The following is a 21769-nucleotide window of genomic DNA, read 5'->3' as shown; positions in this document are numbered from 1 at the left end:
GGGATATAATGTATAGGCCTGGTGGGTTCAGGGTCTTCCATCTTACAACTGCCTGCGTGCATGGTGGAGGTGCAAGATACTTGAGCGTGTAATGTTAATTTTACCTGTGATCCTTTGAATAAATCAGCACTGTTTTGAAGTTACTTGGACTGTCTCGTCTCTCAGAGTTAGCAATGGTAATACGAACCATATCCTACATTATATTGCTGCATTTGTTGCTGCAGTTACTTTATAAGCTCTAGTTATTTTTCATAACTTTAGTTCCCTTTAGTTACTTTTCATACCTTTATTTTCCTTGCTGATATATTACAGCTGTATTGATGATTGTCCTGAACTACTGAGCTTTTGTTACTTTTAATACATTTATTTTTCTTGCTTATATATCTTACAATTGTATTGCTGAGAATCAAGTGATACTGACTGCTTTAACTTCTGTGTAGACATAGTGTCTGTACATTCAGGTAACCAGACAGCCTATTTTACATTTTAACAAAGACCTCTTGGCCTGTTTTGCACCTTCACCTGGTGTGTCCTGCAGAGACAGGGGGGCCTGAAGCCCAGACCACCCATTGTTCAGTGTCCATTGATCAAGCTGCTGCCGGAGAAACACACACACACACCTAATTTAGATCACATTTCAGCAAGCAGACGCAGCAAGCAGGGGTTGACCTGTTCATGCCAAATGGCCAATAGGATTATGAAGTGTGGAATGTTGTACCTCTGTCCAGGGCGGGCCTAGCCCAAGAAGATGAATGTATTGAAAACATATAACTCATGGTTCAGACAATGAATTTCCTGCGGGAGCTCTGTCTCTCTGACCCCCGCACTGTAAGACTTCACCCGTGCCCAGACTTTGAGTAAACTTCCTGTTGATTTTAAACAGTCCTCTCCTGTCTTCACTTCTCGCGCTTTCAATAAAAGAATTTGGGTAAAATATAACAGTTAGAAAATATTTAAATGCCCCAGCTGCTGGTTTATTGTGTTAATTCTCAGTACAAGACATTTTAAATGGCATTGTATTATTTTTCAGAGTCACTTACAAAGCAGAGCAGAACAGTTTTAAAAGTGGGATACAGGGGTAGGGGGCAGCATTGTTTGGGCAGATTAACTTTGGAACACAGGGCCCCAGGTTGGCTTGGGCCAGTCCTGACCTTGCATAAAAAAGGTATGTCTGTGTATTTGCAGCTACAATTTATTTTTACCCAGTCTTTTACCCAAGCTGCCTTTATGTCAATGCCAATGGACATATTACCATGACCATGAAATAGGGTTTAGCAATATCTGCTGGGAGACATCTGGATATAAATCCTCTGAAACCTATTTCATGTCTATCTTTCAAGAGCTTTTTTGACAAAATTATCATCTGTAGAGAAATTAAAATCGTGAAAATAATCATTTAATTTGAACAAACAAAACTCGTTTCTGTGCTTGTTACATTTTTATTGTATTTCTGTTATTAACCATATACTGTATACATCCATCCAGCCATTATTATTCACTTATCTGGGGTTGGGTTGCAGTGGCAGCAGGTTCAGTCATGTAGTCCAGACATCACTTTCCTGGCAATGTGTTCCAGCTCCTCTGGTGGGATTCTGAGGCATTCCCAGCCTAGATATATAATCTCTATAGCATGTTCTGGGTCTGCCCTGGGGTCTCCTAACAGTTGGACATGCCCAGAAGACTCCAAAGGGAGACTCCCTGGAGGCATCCTGATACTATACGCCAACTACCTCAACTGCCTCTTTTAGATGTGAAGGAGCAGCAGTTCTGCTCCGAGTCCCTTTGAGATGTCTAAACTCAGCACCCTGTCTCTAAGGGTAAGTCCAGCCACCCTATGAAAGAAACTCATAGGGTCGCCACTTGTATTCACAATCTTACTCTTCATGCCCATAGATGAGGGTTAGAGCATAGACTAACTGGTAAATTGAAAGTTTTGCCTTTCAGCTCAGTTCCTTCTTCACCACAACGGTCTGGTACAACATCTGCATTACTGCTGATGCTGCCACTATCTGCCTGTCAATTTCACGCTAAATTTTACCCTCACTCATGAACAAGACCCTGAGACACTTAACCCCCTTCACATGGGGCAGCAACTCACTCCCAGCCCAGTTTGTCTTGTTTATTTAGCTGTTTTACAGAAAGGATTCTTTAGAACTGGACTATTGTAAGGAAAACATGCACACTGGCCCCTCCTTACAGATTTTTTTTATCACCAGCTTTACTGTGTTTTAATAATTTATATACTGTATATAATTTACATGCCTGTAGAAAATATTTTTCTGTGCTCAAAAATGTTACTACAAGCTCAGAAATAAGATGCAAATATATTTCCACAAAGATCAGGCTTGTATTTTGAGCATGTGGAAAAATGAATGGACTGCACTGGATATCCTCTCAGAGAGTGTTGGTGGTACTCCACCAGGGTCTACTTGGTATGGTCCTCTAACCACTGACATAGCCTGAGGCAGTAAGTCTGTGGACTTACAGTGGAAAAGGACCGGCCCGGATATCTCAGCGTCTTCCAGAGTTGCTCCAGCCTCTTCTTAAAACTGTAAACTGTGAAAATGTCAATGATTCCAATGAAGTAGCGCTGCTCAGGGCCATCAATGACATGCAGGGGATTCTTTACATTGGGCAGTAAACGTCGGTTTTGGGTCACAAGGTCTCGAAGCTCAGCTGGGCCACTGCCTGGCCCTAGAAGCTTTGGGGAAATTGGAAGAGTACTACTACTTGATGCATCTCCTGCTTGTGGTTGTTTCAAACAGCTGTTATTTGCTTCATGTAAGGTGAATTCATCTTCTCGGACTGCCCCAGGGACAATGGTGATGGCTGCGTAGATAGGGCTGGAGCCTGGATTCAATGATCTAAAATGATAAGAGTTGCAAGGAAGGTAGGTGGGTATGAGTCGCAGCAATTGTGTGGCCTTGTTATAAGTTAATCTGTTTTGAAATGCTGTGCTTTGTCTAGACAGGCAGGTGACAAAACTACAAATCACACTAGATTCTAAATAATTACAACCACCCTTGAATACATATAACAGTCACATAGCATAATGTTTCCACAAACTTCCTAACCTCCAGTTAGTCTGGCAGGCCTTCAAGAAGAGTCAATGAGATTTGAGGAATTTCTTCAATATTTTTTTGAAAAAATAAGGGCTACTAGGCCTGTGTGACACCAAATTCTGTGACCCATCGATTTCTGTGACCACAGGAGGCGCTGTTGTCACTTTTCAGCTTTAAATCTACCAAACAGTTTTAACTCTACGAAACAGGCATTTTCCGTACGCAAACAGCGTAAGGGCAGCCAGGCGACCGCCCGTGCACGTTAATCTCAGCGACTCTACTTCTGATCTGTCCTTAAGGCTTTGGCTTGCTCTGTTGTCTCTGACCAGTTTGAGCTTTCTCTTTGTCCTCTTTTTCTAAGATAGTGTATAGTCCGAACTCCACTGGGTCCCCCACTGTCATAGTACCCCTAAGGCTGTTTAAAGAAGCATTTGGAACCATTGGCCCAGTTTTTGAAACTATCTGAACTGGGGTTTGCTCCTGTGGCCTCTAAGCATGTTGGCCCCTCCTTAAGAAACCTCACCTTGATCCATTGGTCCTATCAAGCTTCAGACCAATCTCCCATTTGCTGTTTTTCTCCAAAGTCCTAAAAAAGACTATAGAAGCAAACCGTATCTTTGAAAATTTTCAATTGGGTTTCAGCATTGCTCAAAGTTTTTAATGATATTCTTTTATGGGTAGACACCAAAAATCCTGTTCTATTGGTGCTTCTGGATTTTAATGTAGCTTTTGACACCGGTAGATCATGCTATTTTAATAACTCATCTCAGTGAGGTTGTAGGTATTCAGGGCTCAGTTTTAAATTGGTTTAAATCCTATTAAACAACAGAAGCTTATCTGTCATGATTGGCGGTAGCCCCTTTTTGCGAGTTGCGCTTTCCTGTGGTGTACCTCAAGGTTTGATTCTTGGCCCCATCTTATTTTCCCTGTACTGTATATGTTCCCTTTGGGGTCTATTATAGAGAAGTATAATCTCTCACGGTTATGCTGATGATATCCAGATTTATTTACCTGCGAGGCTGAAAGAAGGTCAGTTTTTGCTGTCTTTTTATGACTGCTTAAATGAAATAAAATCATGGTTATGGATAGGCAGATCAGTGCAGTGGTAAAAACCAGTTTCTTCCAGCTTTGCATGCTTGCAAAAGTTACATCTTTTTTGAATCATCATAATCTTGAGAAGGCTATCCATGCTTTTATTAGTTCCAGATTTGATTATTGTAATATGCTCTATGTAGGACTTAGTCAGTCCTCACTTTTTTGCCTTCAATTGGAGAAAAATGCAGCTGCTTGTTTTTTAATACTCCTAAATGCGAGCACATTACACCTGTTTTACACTCTCCCCACTGACTCTCTATTTGTTTTAGGATTGATTTTAAACTTCTAGTGTTTGTTTTTAAGGAGCTAAATGGCTTGGGTCCTCCTTATCTCGCTGAGATTCTGAACTTCTGTAGGTGTTCTGGAGCTCTTGGATCAGCTGATCAGTGCTTACTGGAAATCCCAAGAACAAAGTACAAAAGATGGGGGGACTGGGCCTTTTCTGTTGTTGCCCCTAAGTAGTAGAACACATCATTTGAGTTGCACCTGATTTCGGATACTGTTTCATTTAAAGCTAATTTTAAAACCTACTTATTTAAATTTAACCAAGCAACTTAAGGATTATTTAAGCATTTGACCACTTCTGGGGATAAGACCTGCGCTAACAGACAGTGACAAACAGGTACAGATGTATAACAGCACTGTAAATTAACAGTAAACTTAACCAGGGTCATTGGCTATGAAATGTTGAGAAGCCCATCCTTGAATGTTAAAAAAGGGTGTCCAGTGGTCGAATGCTTAAAGCACATAACACATAACCCCTGCCCCTGCATCCACAGTTTGGTTCCCTTGTTGCACACCTGACCTCTATCCCTGTCTGCCATTGTTTCCCAGCTCTATTATCAACTATCAAATGAAAGGCAAAACTCCCCCCAAAAATAAACAAAACAATATCAGGAAACCTAATTAAAGAGACTAACTTTTTGGTTCTTGTGATGAGAGTAGCAAAGGAGAGACTCTGGTGACGCTCATCGTGGTGTAAGGGCTGATGGGCCAGGAGAAGACTGTAGTCCAACACATTGAGCCTCCGGAGGAATTGTGTGTCAATCTCCATCTGCCGCAGTAGCCAGGGACGCTCCCTGTCTGCACACACAAATATGTTTAATATGTTACTGCTGGCATTTACACACATCTTTGGCATTGAATTTTTATTTCAATTAGATAATGGAATGCATTTTCCACAACTGTAGAAACAATGTACTGGTTGGCCTGAGGGGGGTGTAATAATTCTACTCTTCTGGCATTTGACTGACAAAACACATAAACATCACCTTCAGTTTCCTTACCGAGAGTGATGTACTGGCCTTCAAAGTTGAGGTCTTTCAGAACCACAATAATCTGGCTTCCTTCTGGTGCAGGTTCTGTCCAACGACTCACCTCACAGCCCTTAATGTCATATCTGGCAACACAAAACACACATCAAACTACATTATGTAGACACTGTACTGCTACTACTCGTGCTTTGTATTTCTGAGGGAAAGCAAACCAAACGTACCTGGCACTGATTCGATCATCTGGATAAGACACATTCTGCATTACAATGAAATATTTCTGAAAAAGACAAGTATAAAAGGAAATGTGTTTTAAAATACTTTATAATATCCTGTAATTCTAGTGCTACCGAGATCAGTGATAAAATTTTCTTTACCTTCAGTCTGTGTGGGATGTTAATCCTGTGGACACCTTGAAAAACAGTGAGAATCACTTAGTCCATCACAACATATTATCTGACATACATATATATATTTATATTGTGGTTGTGGCCAATTTGGGTTAAGAAGGAAAGTGAGGACATCTCCAGTGTCTATATGTGGAGCCTTTTTACAATAATTGCAGATCATCGAGACGTCAAATAGTTAGGAGCAGCACCTTAAAGTTACACTGACTTGGCTGCTATCTTCTAAAGTAAGAAGTTAATTAGTAATAACTATACTTGTGACATTAAGTGTCAAAACATTTATCCACATGTTCTACAAACCTTTTGACTGTCTCTCTCAAATATTGGGTCATTTTAATAATTAAGTACCTAGCTAACTAGCTAAATTAGCTGAGCTTACACAGAATTGGCTTGCAAGGCTGTTCAAGTCATTTCAAGCAGTAATTTGCTGATAATTCCTGCTGTTAATTGCCAGTTTGAAATGATTTTAAGCTATATGAGTCCTGTAACCTGCTACAATTTTTGACCGCTCACTGTCACAACTCTTCTATCTTAAGGGCCCTGGTTGTAGCAAGCTTGCTGGCAGACAGTAAATTGTAGGCATTCAGTAGATACACAGTAAGATTTATTTTACTTGTGTTTCTGGGCCCATTTGAAGTCCAAAAGTCACTCTCCTTTTAGCTGTGTTTTGGTCTCCACCAACTCCTGAGATACTAAATGTTCTATGTTCACCATCGTTCGGTCCTGAGCAGGTAGCATACATTGGGTTTATCAGAACTTTTTTCACAGCCACCTACAGGTAAATGATGCTTAAATAAGAGTGAGAGCAAACTGAAAGAGTAAATGTATCCTAACTAACTCAGTGAGCTTAAAGAGGCCAAAAAGCTGTGCAAAGCTGTAGGGACCAGGAGAGTCAGGGGATCTGCGTGGGTGAGTGTTATTTATTTGAAAGGGTGAAGCACGTTTTAACTGAAAAAATGTTACATAGTTTTACTTACTCTCTTCACATTGCTGCTGACATGTTTCAAAACACCATAACCTCAGAGACCAGTTTCTTTTTTTCCAGACAACTTGGTTTTTGTGTATTTTAGTATTGAACCAATTCAACTTACAGAGATTTTAAACATGCTTGAGGTAGGATTTGTTTTCGTCATTTATATATTTATTGTCAAAATTATGCCATGAACTGTTAACAGGTGACAAGTTAAAGGAAAAACCTGAATGCTTGACCCTTACAGTGAGGCGAGGTTATCTGTCATGGTTTGGGTCAACCTGTCTACACTACTACACTACACTACTCTGTTGTTGCAGCTTTTTTATAAATGGCTATCACAGATTTTTACTTGATCACAGTAATCAGCTTCTGGCATAGTGGTTCATATTACTAGACCAGCAGAGAGTTGGTGCAATCTTGGAACCAGTTTTTCTGGCCAAGAGCCAATTCTTTGGCTGCTGAGACACAAAAAACTGGTTCAAAATTAGGCACTGGCTCTGAGCCAGCCCAAGAATTGTCTTGTTTGAAAAGGGGTATGGGAGAGTTTGGAGCGACATGTTAGACCGCGCTCTCCACCACCATCATCAAAACACCACATGAGGGAATATCTTTATAACAATGTTGTTCATCCCTCCATTAGAATTCAGAGACTTTGAGTCAATACCAAGTCTCACAGTGTGAGGAGCTGCCAGATTGTTCTATGCCTTGTCTAGACTCTCCAGCGTTTCTCCCTGACTGCTTTCCTGGTACCGGACCCTTGCCTGCTCTACCGACATGTGATCCAGCCTGCTCCCTCCTGTCTGACTGCCAACCTGAGATCAACACCCTGCCTGTTCAACCAACCTGCACTTCTGCCTTGCCTTCCCTGCTGCCCTGCCGGAGACTTCGACCTTGGACTGTATTACGTACCACTCTTCTGCCTGATCCCCCAAGACTGTATGTTTTTCTGCTAGAATCACAAAAGGACAGTAAAGTCTGTGCTACTGCCTCAGCTGACTGGCTTTTTAATTGGGTTCACTCTATCTTCACGGGAGCGTCACTCACCTCCCTGACACCAAGTTGCACTAAAACTATTCTGGTGGTACATGGTGGCCCAGCACCTTACTGAGACACTTTATGTCAGGGTTTCCTTTCATTTGTCACTAGCCTTTTTCTTGGTCAAATGCAGTGTGTGTGTGTGTGTGTGTGTGTGTGTGTGTGTGTGTGTGTGTGTGTGTTTGTACCTAGGAACTTGACCAGTAGTGAATGTGGGTATGTCCTCAGATGTTCCATATAGATCTTCAGGTTGGCCAGAAGAAATTTCATTTCCCTTTTGTTCTGGGTCTTCAAAAAGAAGCGTTTATCATTTCTAGAAGTTCAAAATCACAGAGTAAGTAGATGCTCTATTAATAATATAACAACCCTAATTTTTATAATAAAAAGTGTTTTTTTTCTGTGTTGTCTCAGATTCACCAATGCCTAATGCAACATACTGGATGGAGTCATAAAATCTGCCATCTACCTTTAGAACTTTACTTTCTCAAACTATAAGACAATTTAAGCAGCTTTTTGCACACTTTATCATGCTAACTGTGTTTGCCACCTCTATTGTAGGGATGTGTAGAAGTGAGGGCACACAAAACAAAGTACATGAGGGAACATTTTAGTGACATCTTAGATGTTTTCTAAATAAACTTGAGACCCTTTCACAAGTAAATGCAGAAAGTAGCCACTTGTAATAAGAGAGCTGAAGTCATGATGTCATGTCCACACTAATCTCTGGTCCACTAGTTTCTGTAACTCAAGACAGTCTCTCATACAACATTTCTTTCATCAGTATGTCTGAAAAAATTAAGTGTGTTCTGGGGTTTAAGTTTCTTAATATAAGACAAATTGCCAGCCAGTTAGTTACTGTAGTAAGCTCACACAGGTTGCCCTAATATACATTGTTGTGTGTGAGTCATTGTTTATTTGAATTCCTAAACACAAAGGTGAGTGCAAATTTATCACGACCCTTAGAGCTGCAATGGAGACACTTAGGGGAAATACACCCACTTGAAATCAACATGAATTATCCTTAAAAGCCCTTAAAGTTAGGTTTGGAGTTATGGTACGAGATGCTGTACATAAGGGCTTAAGGGTCTGGCATGTTGGATTTCACTCCAAATGTCAGTGTCTTATGAACAGTGAAACCATCATGTGTGAGTGAGTTATCAGCTGGTGTGTGGTGACTCACGTCAGGAAGAAATCAGCCTTGCTTTTAGAGTTACTGATGAACTGGAGGTAGCAGTTTTCAGAGCAGAGTGACTGCTGATACTCCTGCTCTGTTATTCCCAAAGAGCCTCGCAGGCTTGCAAAAACCGGGCCTGGACGTCTCCATTGTATAATCCTACACACACACATGCACACACAATCATGGCCAAAAATATTAGTAGTATTTCTGTCAGATAACTCACCACCACTCCCAGAAAATTGTTGCAAACACAAATTTTTTGGTATTCTCATGTTTATTTCTTTAGTCAACATTGGAACAACACAAAAAAACAGAAAAAGCTAAATCTGATCCATTCCACACAGAGCTCCAAAAATGGACTGGACAGAATTATTGACACATTGTGTTGCACCTACCTTATGAATCTGGGTGACCACTACTCTAAAATCATCGTCGGATACATCCCTCTAGAGCAGAAGACATAAGAAGTTTGTGACTGAGAATAACAAAGGATAGTCATCTATTAACTAATCTTTAATTTATTCATTTATTCATGCTATGTATCTTTATGCATTAGAATCCGAATCAATCATCTTTATTTGCCAAGTGTGTTGAATATGTCAGGTCCACTCGGCGCGACCTGCCTCTCTTCCGCCTTTCTCTCCTCTGCTCTCGATCCTGCGGGATCTGCACCTCAGCTGAGTTGCATTCAATAATTAGCGAGTCGTTTGTCGGTACGCACCGCTGGGGTGCATCCCGATGATTTCCTTCCCTACCTTATTTATACCTCTGGCAGATGCCCCACCGTCGCCGGAGCATTGAACTAATGTACCTATGCATGGTATTATGTTCGTACGTCATTTTGATTTCCTGGCTGACAGTTCCTGTGCTGTGGATCTCATTTTGGACGTTGGTTACGTGTTTTGTGTGAAACGTTCTTTTTATATCCAAGCTGACAGTTCCTGTGCTGTGGATATCATTTTCGTTCGCCTGTTCCCTTGGTTAGCCTGTCTATTCACCTGTTCGTCCTCATCCTCCTGCTCTCCTGAGTCCTGCCGTTAGTTTGTCTTTGTACCTGTTTGTCCAGGTCTCCTCCTCCATCTCAGCCCTACTTTGATTATATATGTACATGGACCTTGTTATGTTGTTACTTTGTGTTTTTGTTCCATTAAACCTCCTTTTTTTCTACTAGCACCTGGGTCAGCACACATGAGTCCTACCTCAGTTCTCTGGAGCTAACCATAACAGAATATTATATTATATTATACCATAACAACCACATACAAGGACAGTTGCTTCCCCGGCTGTCACTGATAAACACATATCCCATGATTTTATAACAGAATGACATCTCTCAGTGCAATAACTTGTAAATAAATAGCTTGCTCCTGTCAAACTGAGGTGTCAATGAGTGATTCATGGCCGTTGATTAATGGTGTGCTAATGCCCCATTCATGTTTAACACTTTGCTCCATTCTAACTCTTCTGATGATCAAACACTGTCAACTTTTATGACCCCTAACTACAGTTCACATGTCTGTGTTAGAATTTCACTTCAAAACATTTTATTATAGGTTTTATAACAGCATTAATGGTTTTTGTCAGGGTTTCCCTAGCAATAGGACTGATCCCAAAGGCTTAGGCTGTTGCTCTCTAAAGATTATTAGATGTAAAACTTAATGTTTCTTTCTAAAGTAAGAATTTCATTGTACAGGGAAACACATTTCCTGACTGTGCATATGACAATAAATACTTTGACCTTGACCTAAATTAAATATTAAATAAATCACAGGGATTAAGGGTTAGTGTCAGGGTTTAGTTTCAAGGAGGTTTACCACCAATAGTTTTGATAAATGTATGGCTTAAAACCAAATTATTTAAGTATCTTTTCAGAATTGTTGAGAATTGAGAAAAATTAAATAATTATCTTAAGCATAGGGAAAGGTGGTTGTTTCTCCCCATATAATTTAATTTTAAGGATGTTTAGCCTAACAGCTTTGTTAGATGTAAGATTTTAATTTAGAATATAAATAAATATTAGTCTAATAAACCAGATAATTATCTTAATTTAGGAAATGTGTCTGCTCCACCCGTTATAATGTTTTGATAGATGTAAGAATGAAGGCTGAATTATAATTAATTAATTGATTTTTTTCCCAAAATAGCTGTAATTAAATTTAAAAAATCAAATATTTAGATACCCTCTTTTTTAACAGTATAACTTTAACAGAAGGCTTAGCGCAATGTTCCTTTGAGTACTGAAAACATTAAATCCGATATGTAGCGAGGGTCCAACAATCCAATGGTGATCGCCAGCATCTAAATCCTTCAGTTGTCGTCTCGTCCCACAGAGGGGTGTTACAAAAGGCTTCTACAGTGTCCTTCAGTAATGGATGCAGGGTAAAACTGGTGCCTGGAGAGTATAAGCAACTGAAATGCAGGCAGCATTCTGACAATGTTTTTTTCTCTAGAGTCTGCACCGTCATGGTGTTTAAGCCAGATGCTGTTGTAGTTCATCATGCTGTCCACTTTGACACAGCAACCAGTTGGAATTGTGTGCGTTCACAACCTGTCCTCTCATTTTCAGGAGGAGGCTCTTGGATTTTATCATTCTGAAATCATTACAAACTACAGGTGAATCTCAATAAATTTGAATATCGTGGAAAAGTCCATTTATTTCAGTAATTCAACTCAAATAGTGAAACTCGTGTACTATATAAATTCAGTACACACAGACTGAAGTAGTTTAAGCTGTTGGGTCTTTTAATTGTGATGATTTTGGCCCACATTTAACAAAAACCCACCAAATCACTATCTCAATAAATTAGAATATGGTGATATGCCACTCAGCTAGTCTCAACTCAAAACACCTGCAAAGGTGTCCTGAGCCTTCAAAATGGTCACTCAGTTTGGTTCACTAGGCTACACAATCATGGGGAAGACTGCTGATCTGACAGTTGTCCAGGAGACAATCATCGACACCCTTCACAAGGAGGGTAAGCGACAAACATTCATTGCCAAAGAAACTGGCTGTTCACAGAGTGCTGTATCCATGCATGTTAACAGAAAGTTGAGTGGTAGGAAAAAGTGCCCACACACTCTCACTGTGCTCTCCCAGTGGATTAAAAACCATCAGAGTGAAAGAACAAGAAGTAGAAGGCACATTGAAGACTGACCTCCACTGAATGTAGCAGGGACAGTCAAAGCTAACAGCAATGAGAAGCTGCTGTCAGACCTTCATTTTACAAGCATGTTTATAGCCCTGTCAGAGAGTCAGTGTGTGGACACCTGTTGTACGTAGCTGAGCTAGCAGTGCTACTACGAGAGGCTTTCTGGTGTGTGTCTGTGGGTTTTAGAAAAATGCTGTTTTTACACACTGTGAATTTTGTTGGAAAAATCACTTGCATGGACATGACATGCTGGCAAAGCTATGTGATTATGTGTAGAGCTAAAATATATTTAGGTGTAGTTAGTCTTCAAGCATTTGTAAGTGTAATAATTCATTCTGCTTGTAGTTGGAGGTAGGCTGTCAAGAGTTTACAGATATCTCTTTTACAATGGTGGCTTGTGGGGAAAAACATTTTGGTCTACAGGGTATTTTATTTTATTTTGTTGTAGTACCATGAATGGTCAAAGGGACAAATTAACAGCAAGGATGACTGCTCTCTTAATACATCCATGGGCTACATCCTTGAAAAACAGTGGCAAAAAATGACAACAAGGAATAAGACTGATGCAACTGATACAGCAAACATTTGTTTAACTTCATTCATTCACCCTGACACTGTCTTCATGTTAGATGACTGCTGAATGGGAGAACGGGTTGTTTTGTTTTGCCCTAAATGTGGGCCAAAATCATTACAATTAAAAAACCCAACGGCTTAAACTACTTCAGTCTGTGTGTACTGAATTTATATAATACACAAGTTTCACTATTTGAGTTGAATTACTGAAATAAAGGGACTTTTCCACGATATTCTATTTTATTGAGATGCACCTGTATTTGGAGTTATAATGGGTTCAAAGCTAATCTAGAGGTACCCAAGATTAAACATTAAATGGCTGGAAATGAGCAAAATGAGCAGCCATGGGCTCTTTAAATAATTAAACCAGCTCTTTTTTGGAGAGAATCTTACCTTATTTATTTAGTTAAACACAGCTGTTAAGGACAGTGTTTTTAAAGGTGTTCACCAATGGTGGAGGATCTGTTAGTGAAAAATGTTGTGTTATTCATTTCAGATTAATTCCCTGTTGTCAGTCAGTTTTTTGACAAAGTGAAAGTAACAATCAAGTGTGAAAAAACTTAAAAGTGTGACATTATCAAAGGCCATAAATCTTTGACATCACACCTCAGTTTGATTGGAGCAGTAATCTTATAGTCTCTGATATGTAAAGCATGAAGGGGTAAAGAATACATCTGAATCTGAGTGTTCTATGTAAACATTGTGTGTGAGTGTTGTGTTATTGGGACTGCATATACAACACAACAGATATGTATCTGCTGCTGAGTCAGCAGAGTGTGAAGCAGCAGCACACAGCTGTGTGTTGAACTGGCCTGTGACTGTTAAGCAGCAGCAGGGTAGACACTGCATATCACTCGTTTGTTGAAGACCTTGTTCAGGAGAGGATTCCTCTGTTCAGCTGGGGTATTAGTTTGTTTTCACATGTAGCAGAAAATCAACTGCGGCAAATACCAACTGATGCTCTTTTTAGATGCATTTTAGATGTTAGTGATTGGACATCACAATTTTTACAACTCAGTTAAACACTGACATTTTAAATTATTAAGGACTTCCCCTGGTGGCAACTTTGACTTAGAACTAATTTTTGGGCTTATATGGGGTATGTCACCATTTCGGTTTATTTCCAGCAGGCTAGATAACTGCAATGCTCTTCACCCACAAAGTAGTAAAATAAAATAAAAGATTTTTCTCCTTCCTTCTGTTTTCTTTTTTCTATTTTTCTCAGTGGTGTTTCATTTCATTTTGATCATTTTTATTTCTAGTGTGTATGAGTCTGAAGTTGTTTTACTGTTTTATATTTGTGCTGTCTGACACAATGTCTCCACAACCTATTTTTCAGGATGAAAACAAAACTAAAGCTAAATAAAAAGTAACATAATGATAATGAGAACTATGACAAAATGTTTTACACTTTTGATCAATCAATAAAAAGTAAATGCTAATGTGAAAGATAGATGAATGGACGTCAAGTAACTTAATAACCTGCTGCATCTGTGGAATCACAAACTGTAGGTGCTGATCAGTAAAACAGTTTCCTCCACCAGAATTCAAATAGGAAATACTGAAATGTCACCACTGGTGATCAGTACTCACTGTTGGTGCGTTGTCAATAGAGCTTTGGATAGCTGCTGCCAATCCCTCCTTCATCATGCAGGTTAGGCTGTAGAACTCATGTTGCTGATCAATCTGAAACAAGCCCAGAAGCTTCCACTGTTGCCTCAAACCTCCCCACCTCCTCTGTTTCACTGTGCCGCCGTGCTGATGGTGACCACCTGTAGCCGCTGACATCGCCATCTACACAGATACACAAATTTACAGTCACTTGATATTGTACTGTTGATTTCTTTAGGGGCAGTGTGGCCAGCTCTCCTCTGTGGGTCACAGAAGAGTGGACCTGCAGCATAGGTTGGCGGCCAGACTTGAACCGCCACTGTTAAGCACACACTGTGCTGTATATATGGTGAGTCGCGCCGTAACCATTTGGCTGATGTCTGATCTGACTCTTTTTATTCAGATGTTAAAGTAACACTTTATTAATCTCTATGGGGGGAATTCAGGTGTTGCAGCAGCAAAGCAAAAGCCTCAGTAAAAAATTGCCTACAATAAAACAAACTGTTATAAAATGGAGAATAAAATAACAAGAATATAGAACATGTATAAAATATGTTATTCACAAGGTCATCAACTATTTTTTAGTAGATAACAAATTGCTACCTCATTTACTCTATAACATCCTAATGCCGTGATATCTAATTTCCAGCATTTAGGCCATTACGAGGGTAATCGGGACCAAAAGCAAATGAATGTCCATTCGACTGCCAGTTTCTACTTGAAACTTCTTGAATTCTTTACTTATCTTAGACTTCTTTACAAAATTAATTTCACCCCCTTAGTTGTAAAATTAAAAGCCAATGATTAGTATTTGAGATTGTTCTAGTTTTCAGTGCAGTAAAAATGATATTTCTTCCCAAATAACTGTAGCTATTTCAGTGTCTTCCTATACTTCTAGCCAAATCATTCTTTAAACAGCTATAGTTGGCCATCCTTTCATTTCTGTGGAATTAAAAAAAACCATACATGTATAAACCGAAGTAGGAGTGTGGGCTGCCCTTCCCTGATTTCCACCAGTTTTACTGATCTACTAATATGAAAATGTTGTTTTTGTGACTGAATAATACACAACTGCAACTCTTACTTAGTTAGAGCTAGAACGGGAAAAGGAACATTAGAAAAGATGATGTATGGAAAAGGTGTAAATACACATAGCCATATAAGAATTTGGAAATAAACAGTTCTTCTGTGGAAAGCCTTTTCTTTTACCAATAGCTGAAAATCTTTCGTTTCTACCATCTTGTTTGAACAGTATTTTCTTTAACAGTGGGAAGACCTTTGGATACAGTACACACATCTAGTTTTGGCCTCTTTTTACCAACATTGAGAGAAATATGCCAATAATATGTACATACAGTATGTGTCTATGTAGTCAAACGTGCTATAAATGTAGAGGTTTTCAAAGCTCCAACAAAAATAAATAAATAAGTAAAAGCAGTGTCATAGGTCAGAGAGGCCAGTGACAAACACAAAAGAGAACTCACTATCAGCTGAGTCTTTAACAAGGTAACTATAGAGACCAACACAAAGGGATGATAGTTTCATAATGTGTTCTGTTGTTAACGGCACAATGCTGATCCTCCAACCACTATATCTATTCATTAAAACACATGTAACACATTGTTCAACGATGCCAAAATTTGCTACAATAAATGGTTAAAACACAAGTAAAACGATGTTCCATTAATCAGTAGATCCATAGGAGCATAGGACAAAGAGTCAATAGAACAGTTAAAACAACAAAAAAAATGCTAAATGAATTTTAAATAGCTTGTCATTGCCACAAATACTCACTATAGCACCAAATGTGGATTAAAGCACTGCTGGAACTAGTTTCTTTTAAACTTATCATTCCAATCAATTGTAATTTCTGGTGTAATATTCCAACAGCCATAGCTTGTGTCTGACTTAAAGCTCAACCGCCTACCTCAGCTGTCAGCCGGGATGATTTGGCAGATGACATTTTGAGATTAGATTTTTGAAGTGCTTTCCCAATCACTGGCCGGTCTTGCCCTCAGTGTCTTGTATGGTGCTCGAACAGGCTGTTAGCTCCACCTGATGGACTGTGTCTCCACTGATCCCAGTCTCACCACAGGAACAGTTCCAGTTTAAAAGCTCTAGGATGCCAGTAAGACTTTGGGCCGTGTAGTGTGAGCAGCCCCATGTTTTGTTTGTCTTTGTTTTGGTTTCTAGTGATGCTTTGTTGGATTTTGTGTGTTTTGTATTTTGCTTTGTTTTATGTTTAAGTTATTGTTTAGTTTTGGTTATTATGAAATTCAGTGGGGGTGTATACTCCTCTGTAACTTTTCTGTCCACCCGCTTTTATCTCTAGACTTACATCTTACGAGTTGTAACACTTCCCAATATGAAATCCTTTTGCAAGTTTGTTATGCTGTTTGGTACTTCCATAGCAACAAGCATGACGCAAGGCTGCTTACACCTTTTGAGCTCTTTTCTCTGTTACTGCTGACACTCACAGCCTCACTTTGCATTTGACTGTGAAACGAAAGCTTCTTTTCTGATCCAAAGCTTGTTGTGACCCTGTTTGATGTTCCGCTTGAGTATTCAGGTTGCTGGGCTTTGAAGACCACATCTTTAAGAGCGGATTTCAGCGAGGTGGACAGTGTTCTATTACTGTTAATTATTACTGCCACTTTTTTTTGCACCCCAGCTATTACAGTATGTTGAAATAAAGTGTCACCTCTTATGTTTGGCTTCAAATGGACCTCAGCAATTTAAAGTTACATACATACGTAAATAAAAACTCTGTGTCTCTCAGGTTTAAATGTCACAACATCAGCAACAACAAAAAAAAAAATCAGTTAAAACTGTCTCCATGTAGCCATGGTGATCTCAGCTTTGTAAAAACAACTAATTATCCAATTATTCCTTGAGCTGTCCTAGATAGAGCATGTTTTTCCACAGGGGTATAAGACTGACCCCACTATAATAAGTTCCCAGTTCTCAGTAAAACAGTTACTCTATTACTTATCTATTATGATGGTTTTTTTAAAGGCCTCACTATTCAGTCATCTGGTGGGTAACCTCTCAGAAACTAGTGTTTGGGCAGAACAACACAGAGAAGACTTGACAACGTGTTGCAGAATTCTGGAACCCCCCCACCTTTGCACCAGCACCCAAACACTCAACACCAACTAACAACAACCAGCTAACTGTTCATGCAATATTTACTCAATGAATATACCTAAATAAATGTGTGTATTCAATAGCAAATTGCTGCCTTGATGTCCTCAGCCATGTATATACAGTACATGTAAATACACAGTCTACAAGGAAATTATATGTACTGATGAAAAGAGATGTGTAACACTCTAAACAAAGTGGGTAATTGAGAAACCCCATATTTCAAAAGGAGGGCGGAGAGGATCACGGAGAGGTTTTTTTAAACTTACTGTTTAGTGTTAAGTCCCACAGAGAAGTGAAAACATCACTCCCTTTCAAGTAGCTCCAAGGTCAGTAAATCCAACCAGTGGTTGTTGCGTCTCGCCCCCACACGACCACATACATTCCCAAAGTAGTGAAATTAAAATGAGTAAAATGAGTCCCTGTACAGGAACATTCCCAGACATGCAGTAACCTCAGGCCCTGTATTTTTCTTCACATCCTCTGGTCACAGTGCAGCAGGAGAGAAAATAGTTCCACAAAACCAGGTTCAGGCGAAAAATTCCGCTTTTAAAATGGCACCGGTGGATTTCAGGCAAGGTTACATGAATGCACTGGAAATTATGACCATTCAAGGAGGTCCTTGAACTTTCAAGTAAGATTTTATTTTGTTAGAAAAAAAATCTTGCAAGTGAGAGTTTGTAAGTTGCTTCTGCATAAAAATACTAGAGCATACGTACACCTCATTTTTGGAGCTTTAAGTAACACCTAAGATGATAATTCACCGCTGTAACACTGTAGATAAGTCAAAAAACAAGGAAAAGCATGACATGGGCTCTTTAAATATAAGTCTGCATGCTGTGAATAATTTTTATGAACATGTTTAGTGCTTTTAATATTTCCATAACACTTCAGAATTGCAAATAGGTATATTGTTATAAACATAGTGATGTATTTTCAAGAAAAACCATGATCTTGTAAGACAGTACAGGACTTTTATTTGAAAAATAAAAAGTAGGCTACTTAAAATGGATTTTCAAAAATATCTCTCTCCTCCCCACGTCAGTCTTAGCTGTCGCCTGTTCCCCTTATCAAGGACTATATAGGCAGTCTGTCTATCAGTAAATTAGCACATTTGTACCATGTTTGAGTTAACCTGGCAAGACAGCTCATTCCTGAGGAAGGCCAGGAACACATGCCAGATCCTGTTCATGCCCGCTTCTTCTGAGCCTCCTGATTCTCCTCAGCTGGTTTTCTGTTTCAGGGTCCTCATCAACACCACCAGTCTGGTTCATCTCTCTCTGCACTGTCCACACCATAGCTTCTGCCATGATAGTTTCCTGCTCTGGATTCCTGCCTCAATCACCTCACTCCTACCTGGACTCGCCCCATGTCTCTTGGTCTCCTGGTGTTGGAGTCATTATTTCCTGTGTCTCCTAGTTCTGTTCTTCCATGGTGTGTGTGTGTGTGTGATTTTTGCTCCCCTGCCTTGCAGTTTCTTTTGTTCTCCTGAGTTTTGCTACCAGGTCAATTGCAATTCCATCCATCCATTATCTATACTGCTTATCCTGAACAGGGTCACAGGGTCACAAGGGGCGCAGGAGCCAATCCCAGCTAACCTTGGGCAAGAGGCGGGGTCCACCCTGGTTAGCATTCAGGTTAACATTTCACATCATCAATACTAATGATGGCTTTTTCCATTTGACTGGAATAATTTACCAACTTCACTTATATTCATTACTATGGTTTCAAGACTTTGCTTGTTTGCCTCAAATGTACTTGTTCATGTTGCAGATTTTAACTTAGACTGTTGGTAAACCTCGTAATGTTACTTTATTTGTCAGTAAAAATGTGTTTTATTTCTTGTTAGTTTTATGCTGATAACACAGATGTTGAGGGTGTGGTTAGGAGAGTATGCTTGTATGTTTTATCGTTGTTATTATTATTATTTGTAGTAGTTGCATTGTTTGTTTGGAATACTCTGTTATGATGTATTTATATTTGGTTAATGATTTGTTAATCTGCTTTTTCTTGAAGGACCCTCTCAAAAGTGAGGCAATGCATCTCAAGATGTTTGTCCTCTATTTAGTTTGGTAATAAATAAATAAAAATACATCTATAATGCATTTATTTAACTGGCCCATTATTCAAATGGGTGGCATCTGCACAACGTTTGTGCAGCAGTGTACTGTAGAGACAGACTTGGCAGAATTAAGTCAGAAGGACATGGCCAAGTCAGAGGAAACAACATGAAGTCACAGAGGCCTATAGCAAACAGAAGCATTTTAAATAAAAAGTGACATTTACATCTTTTTGTTTCAGCTTGTTTAACATTGGGTTCAATAACATATTCTCCACGTTTCATGCCTTTCAAACCAGTGATGCTGAGTGCAGGATGAACTCAGTGAACACAAGGCCTGGATCAGGGCTGTACTGTAGCATCCAGCCCCCACTTCATTTTACCCATGACTATGCTTTTGTGGGTGTGTGGGGGAGGCTTATACACTTTTATTCCAGATAGTTCTCACAACAAATACAGTGCTGGTTCGCGATGTAGCATGAATCAGTGGTGTTACATGTCACTGCTGTTTCAGAAAGGTATTTTCAGCTTTAAAAAGGAAACTGTTTCTCATCAGAGGAGGAAATACTTAGTAAATAGGCTATTTATGCAACTGAGCTGCCTGGGTGTCAAGTTAAGAAAATACTATGAGCTAAGCAGAATATATAAGCGATGCATCGTTCCGCTGGTCAGTGTTGATCTGTTACAACGATGGAAATAAAGAGAACATACACCAATATGGAACAAAAGCATTATTCAGGCTAATGCTCATCGCATGTACTGTTGCATATCACGGTTGTCATCATATAAAGAGTTTTACTTGCCTCCTGGCTCGTGGGTGTGGGGCAGTGCAGGTCGGTGCGCAGCCTCCGGGCTCGGTCGGTCAGTATCTGGGTGTGTGTGTGCGTGTCATCCTGCATACTGTGCGTGTGATGACATCGAGCGGAGTCTGTCTCCGTCACACCCAAGCACCGTCACCAGTCGCGCACTGCACCCTGTGCAATAATATGAACACGAATAACTCATAGTAGCAAGGCCGTAGTTTTGCATATGGACGGTAGGGACATGGCTGTACCAATACTTTGGGAGGACAGAAATGTCCCTACTAGTATTTGAGCAAACCCGTGCATATTATCTTTGGAGACATGGAGGCGGCAGTAGTTGTCGGTCAGTGCTGACAACGGTGCGTTATAGTGGCCGACTTCAGTAAAGTTGGAAAACTATTCACAGATTTGAAGTTTCTGGATTAATAGCAGAATGTTGCTAAAATATAAACGACGCCTCTCTTGTTTCGCACCAATGTAGACAACAAGCTACACGCTTATTTTTATCAAAATGAGGCGTCCGCTGCTCCAGACAAATAATATTGGTCTCAATGTGCAGCCAACTGTGAGACGAGTGCAGGGACCGTCTACAAAGTGCAGCACTGAAAAGAGATAAGCCTACTACAAAAATATTTAATAACTTTACTTTAAAATAAGTTTTTCATAATTTGGGGGGAAATTTATTGGGAAAAATATTCAGTAAGTTCACTCATATACTGTAGTGTCCCCAGAATCACTTCACACATTAATGGCTGCTGTTTGTTCATTTGGGGGGAAATTTATTGGGAAAAATATTCAGTAAGTTCACTCATATACTGTAGTGTCCCCAGAATCACTTCACACATTAATGGCTGCTGATTGTACAACACTTAGGTTGGAGAAGATATGCCTTTGTACACTTTCTGTGAAACTTTATTTGAAAAAATAGACTATTCACTGACGTCACTGTTAGACCGTAGTGTCATCAAAATCATTCATCATCATTGATTGGCTAGAAACCCCTTGAAAATGAATTATTTTGCATGTTGGAACAAGCAGCAGGCAAGAGAAGAAGAGTAGGTGTTCCTACCAATGTTGAGACCAAACCTACGCCCTTGCTTCTATTGCACTGCACTTCATCAGAGTAGACTACAGTTATGATTTGATACTATAAATAAAATGTCTTGTTACTGAGTACACTAACAAACAGTATATACTACAGATCCAACTGCATCCACCAACAGCAACATTATGGTAATGCAGCACTTTTACAATAACATAATCATACATTCTGCATAATGAGTATATTTTATTTTACATGCATTTTTTGTTAAAACGTTGAACTTTTAATACAATATTTTAAACGTGTTTGCTACATTATTTGAGTAAATGATCTATACATAAAACTGCATTAGCCTCAGTATGGTTTGC

At 39.5% G+C, this 21769-nt stretch overlaps 1 protein-coding gene across 1 annotated transcript; it reads right to left on the bottom strand.

Moving 5' to 3' along the window:
* Positions 1–2222: 2222 nt before the first annotated feature.
* Positions 2223–20518, bottom strand: pip5kl1 (phosphatidylinositol-4-phosphate 5-kinase-like 1). The gene is made up of 11 exons (XM_020618704.1): positions 20360–20518; positions 14336–14536; positions 9365–9466; positions 9244–9248; positions 9024–9176; positions 8032–8156; positions 5806–5840; positions 5653–5708; positions 5444–5556; positions 5078–5240; positions 2223–2864 (listed from the first exon to the last, which is right to left on the bottom strand). The coding sequence occupies exons 1-11, from the start codon at positions 20453–20455 to the stop codon at positions 2426–2428; spliced, it is 1488 nt and encodes a 495-aa protein (XP_020474360.1). The 5' UTR covers positions 20456–20518; the 3' UTR covers positions 2223–2425.
* Between the last annotated feature and the right edge of the window lie 1251 nt (positions 20519–21769).

Source organism: Monopterus albus, unplaced genomic scaffold, assembly GCF_001952655.1.
Source record: "Monopterus albus unplaced genomic scaffold, M_albus_1.0 scaffold209.1, whole genome shotgun sequence".
Classification (NCBI taxonomy): Eukaryota; Metazoa; Chordata; class Actinopteri; order Synbranchiformes; family Synbranchidae; genus Monopterus; species Monopterus albus.
The sequence above is the reverse complement of the archived record's forward strand: the minus strand, read 5'-3'. Positions and strand labels throughout refer to the sequence as shown.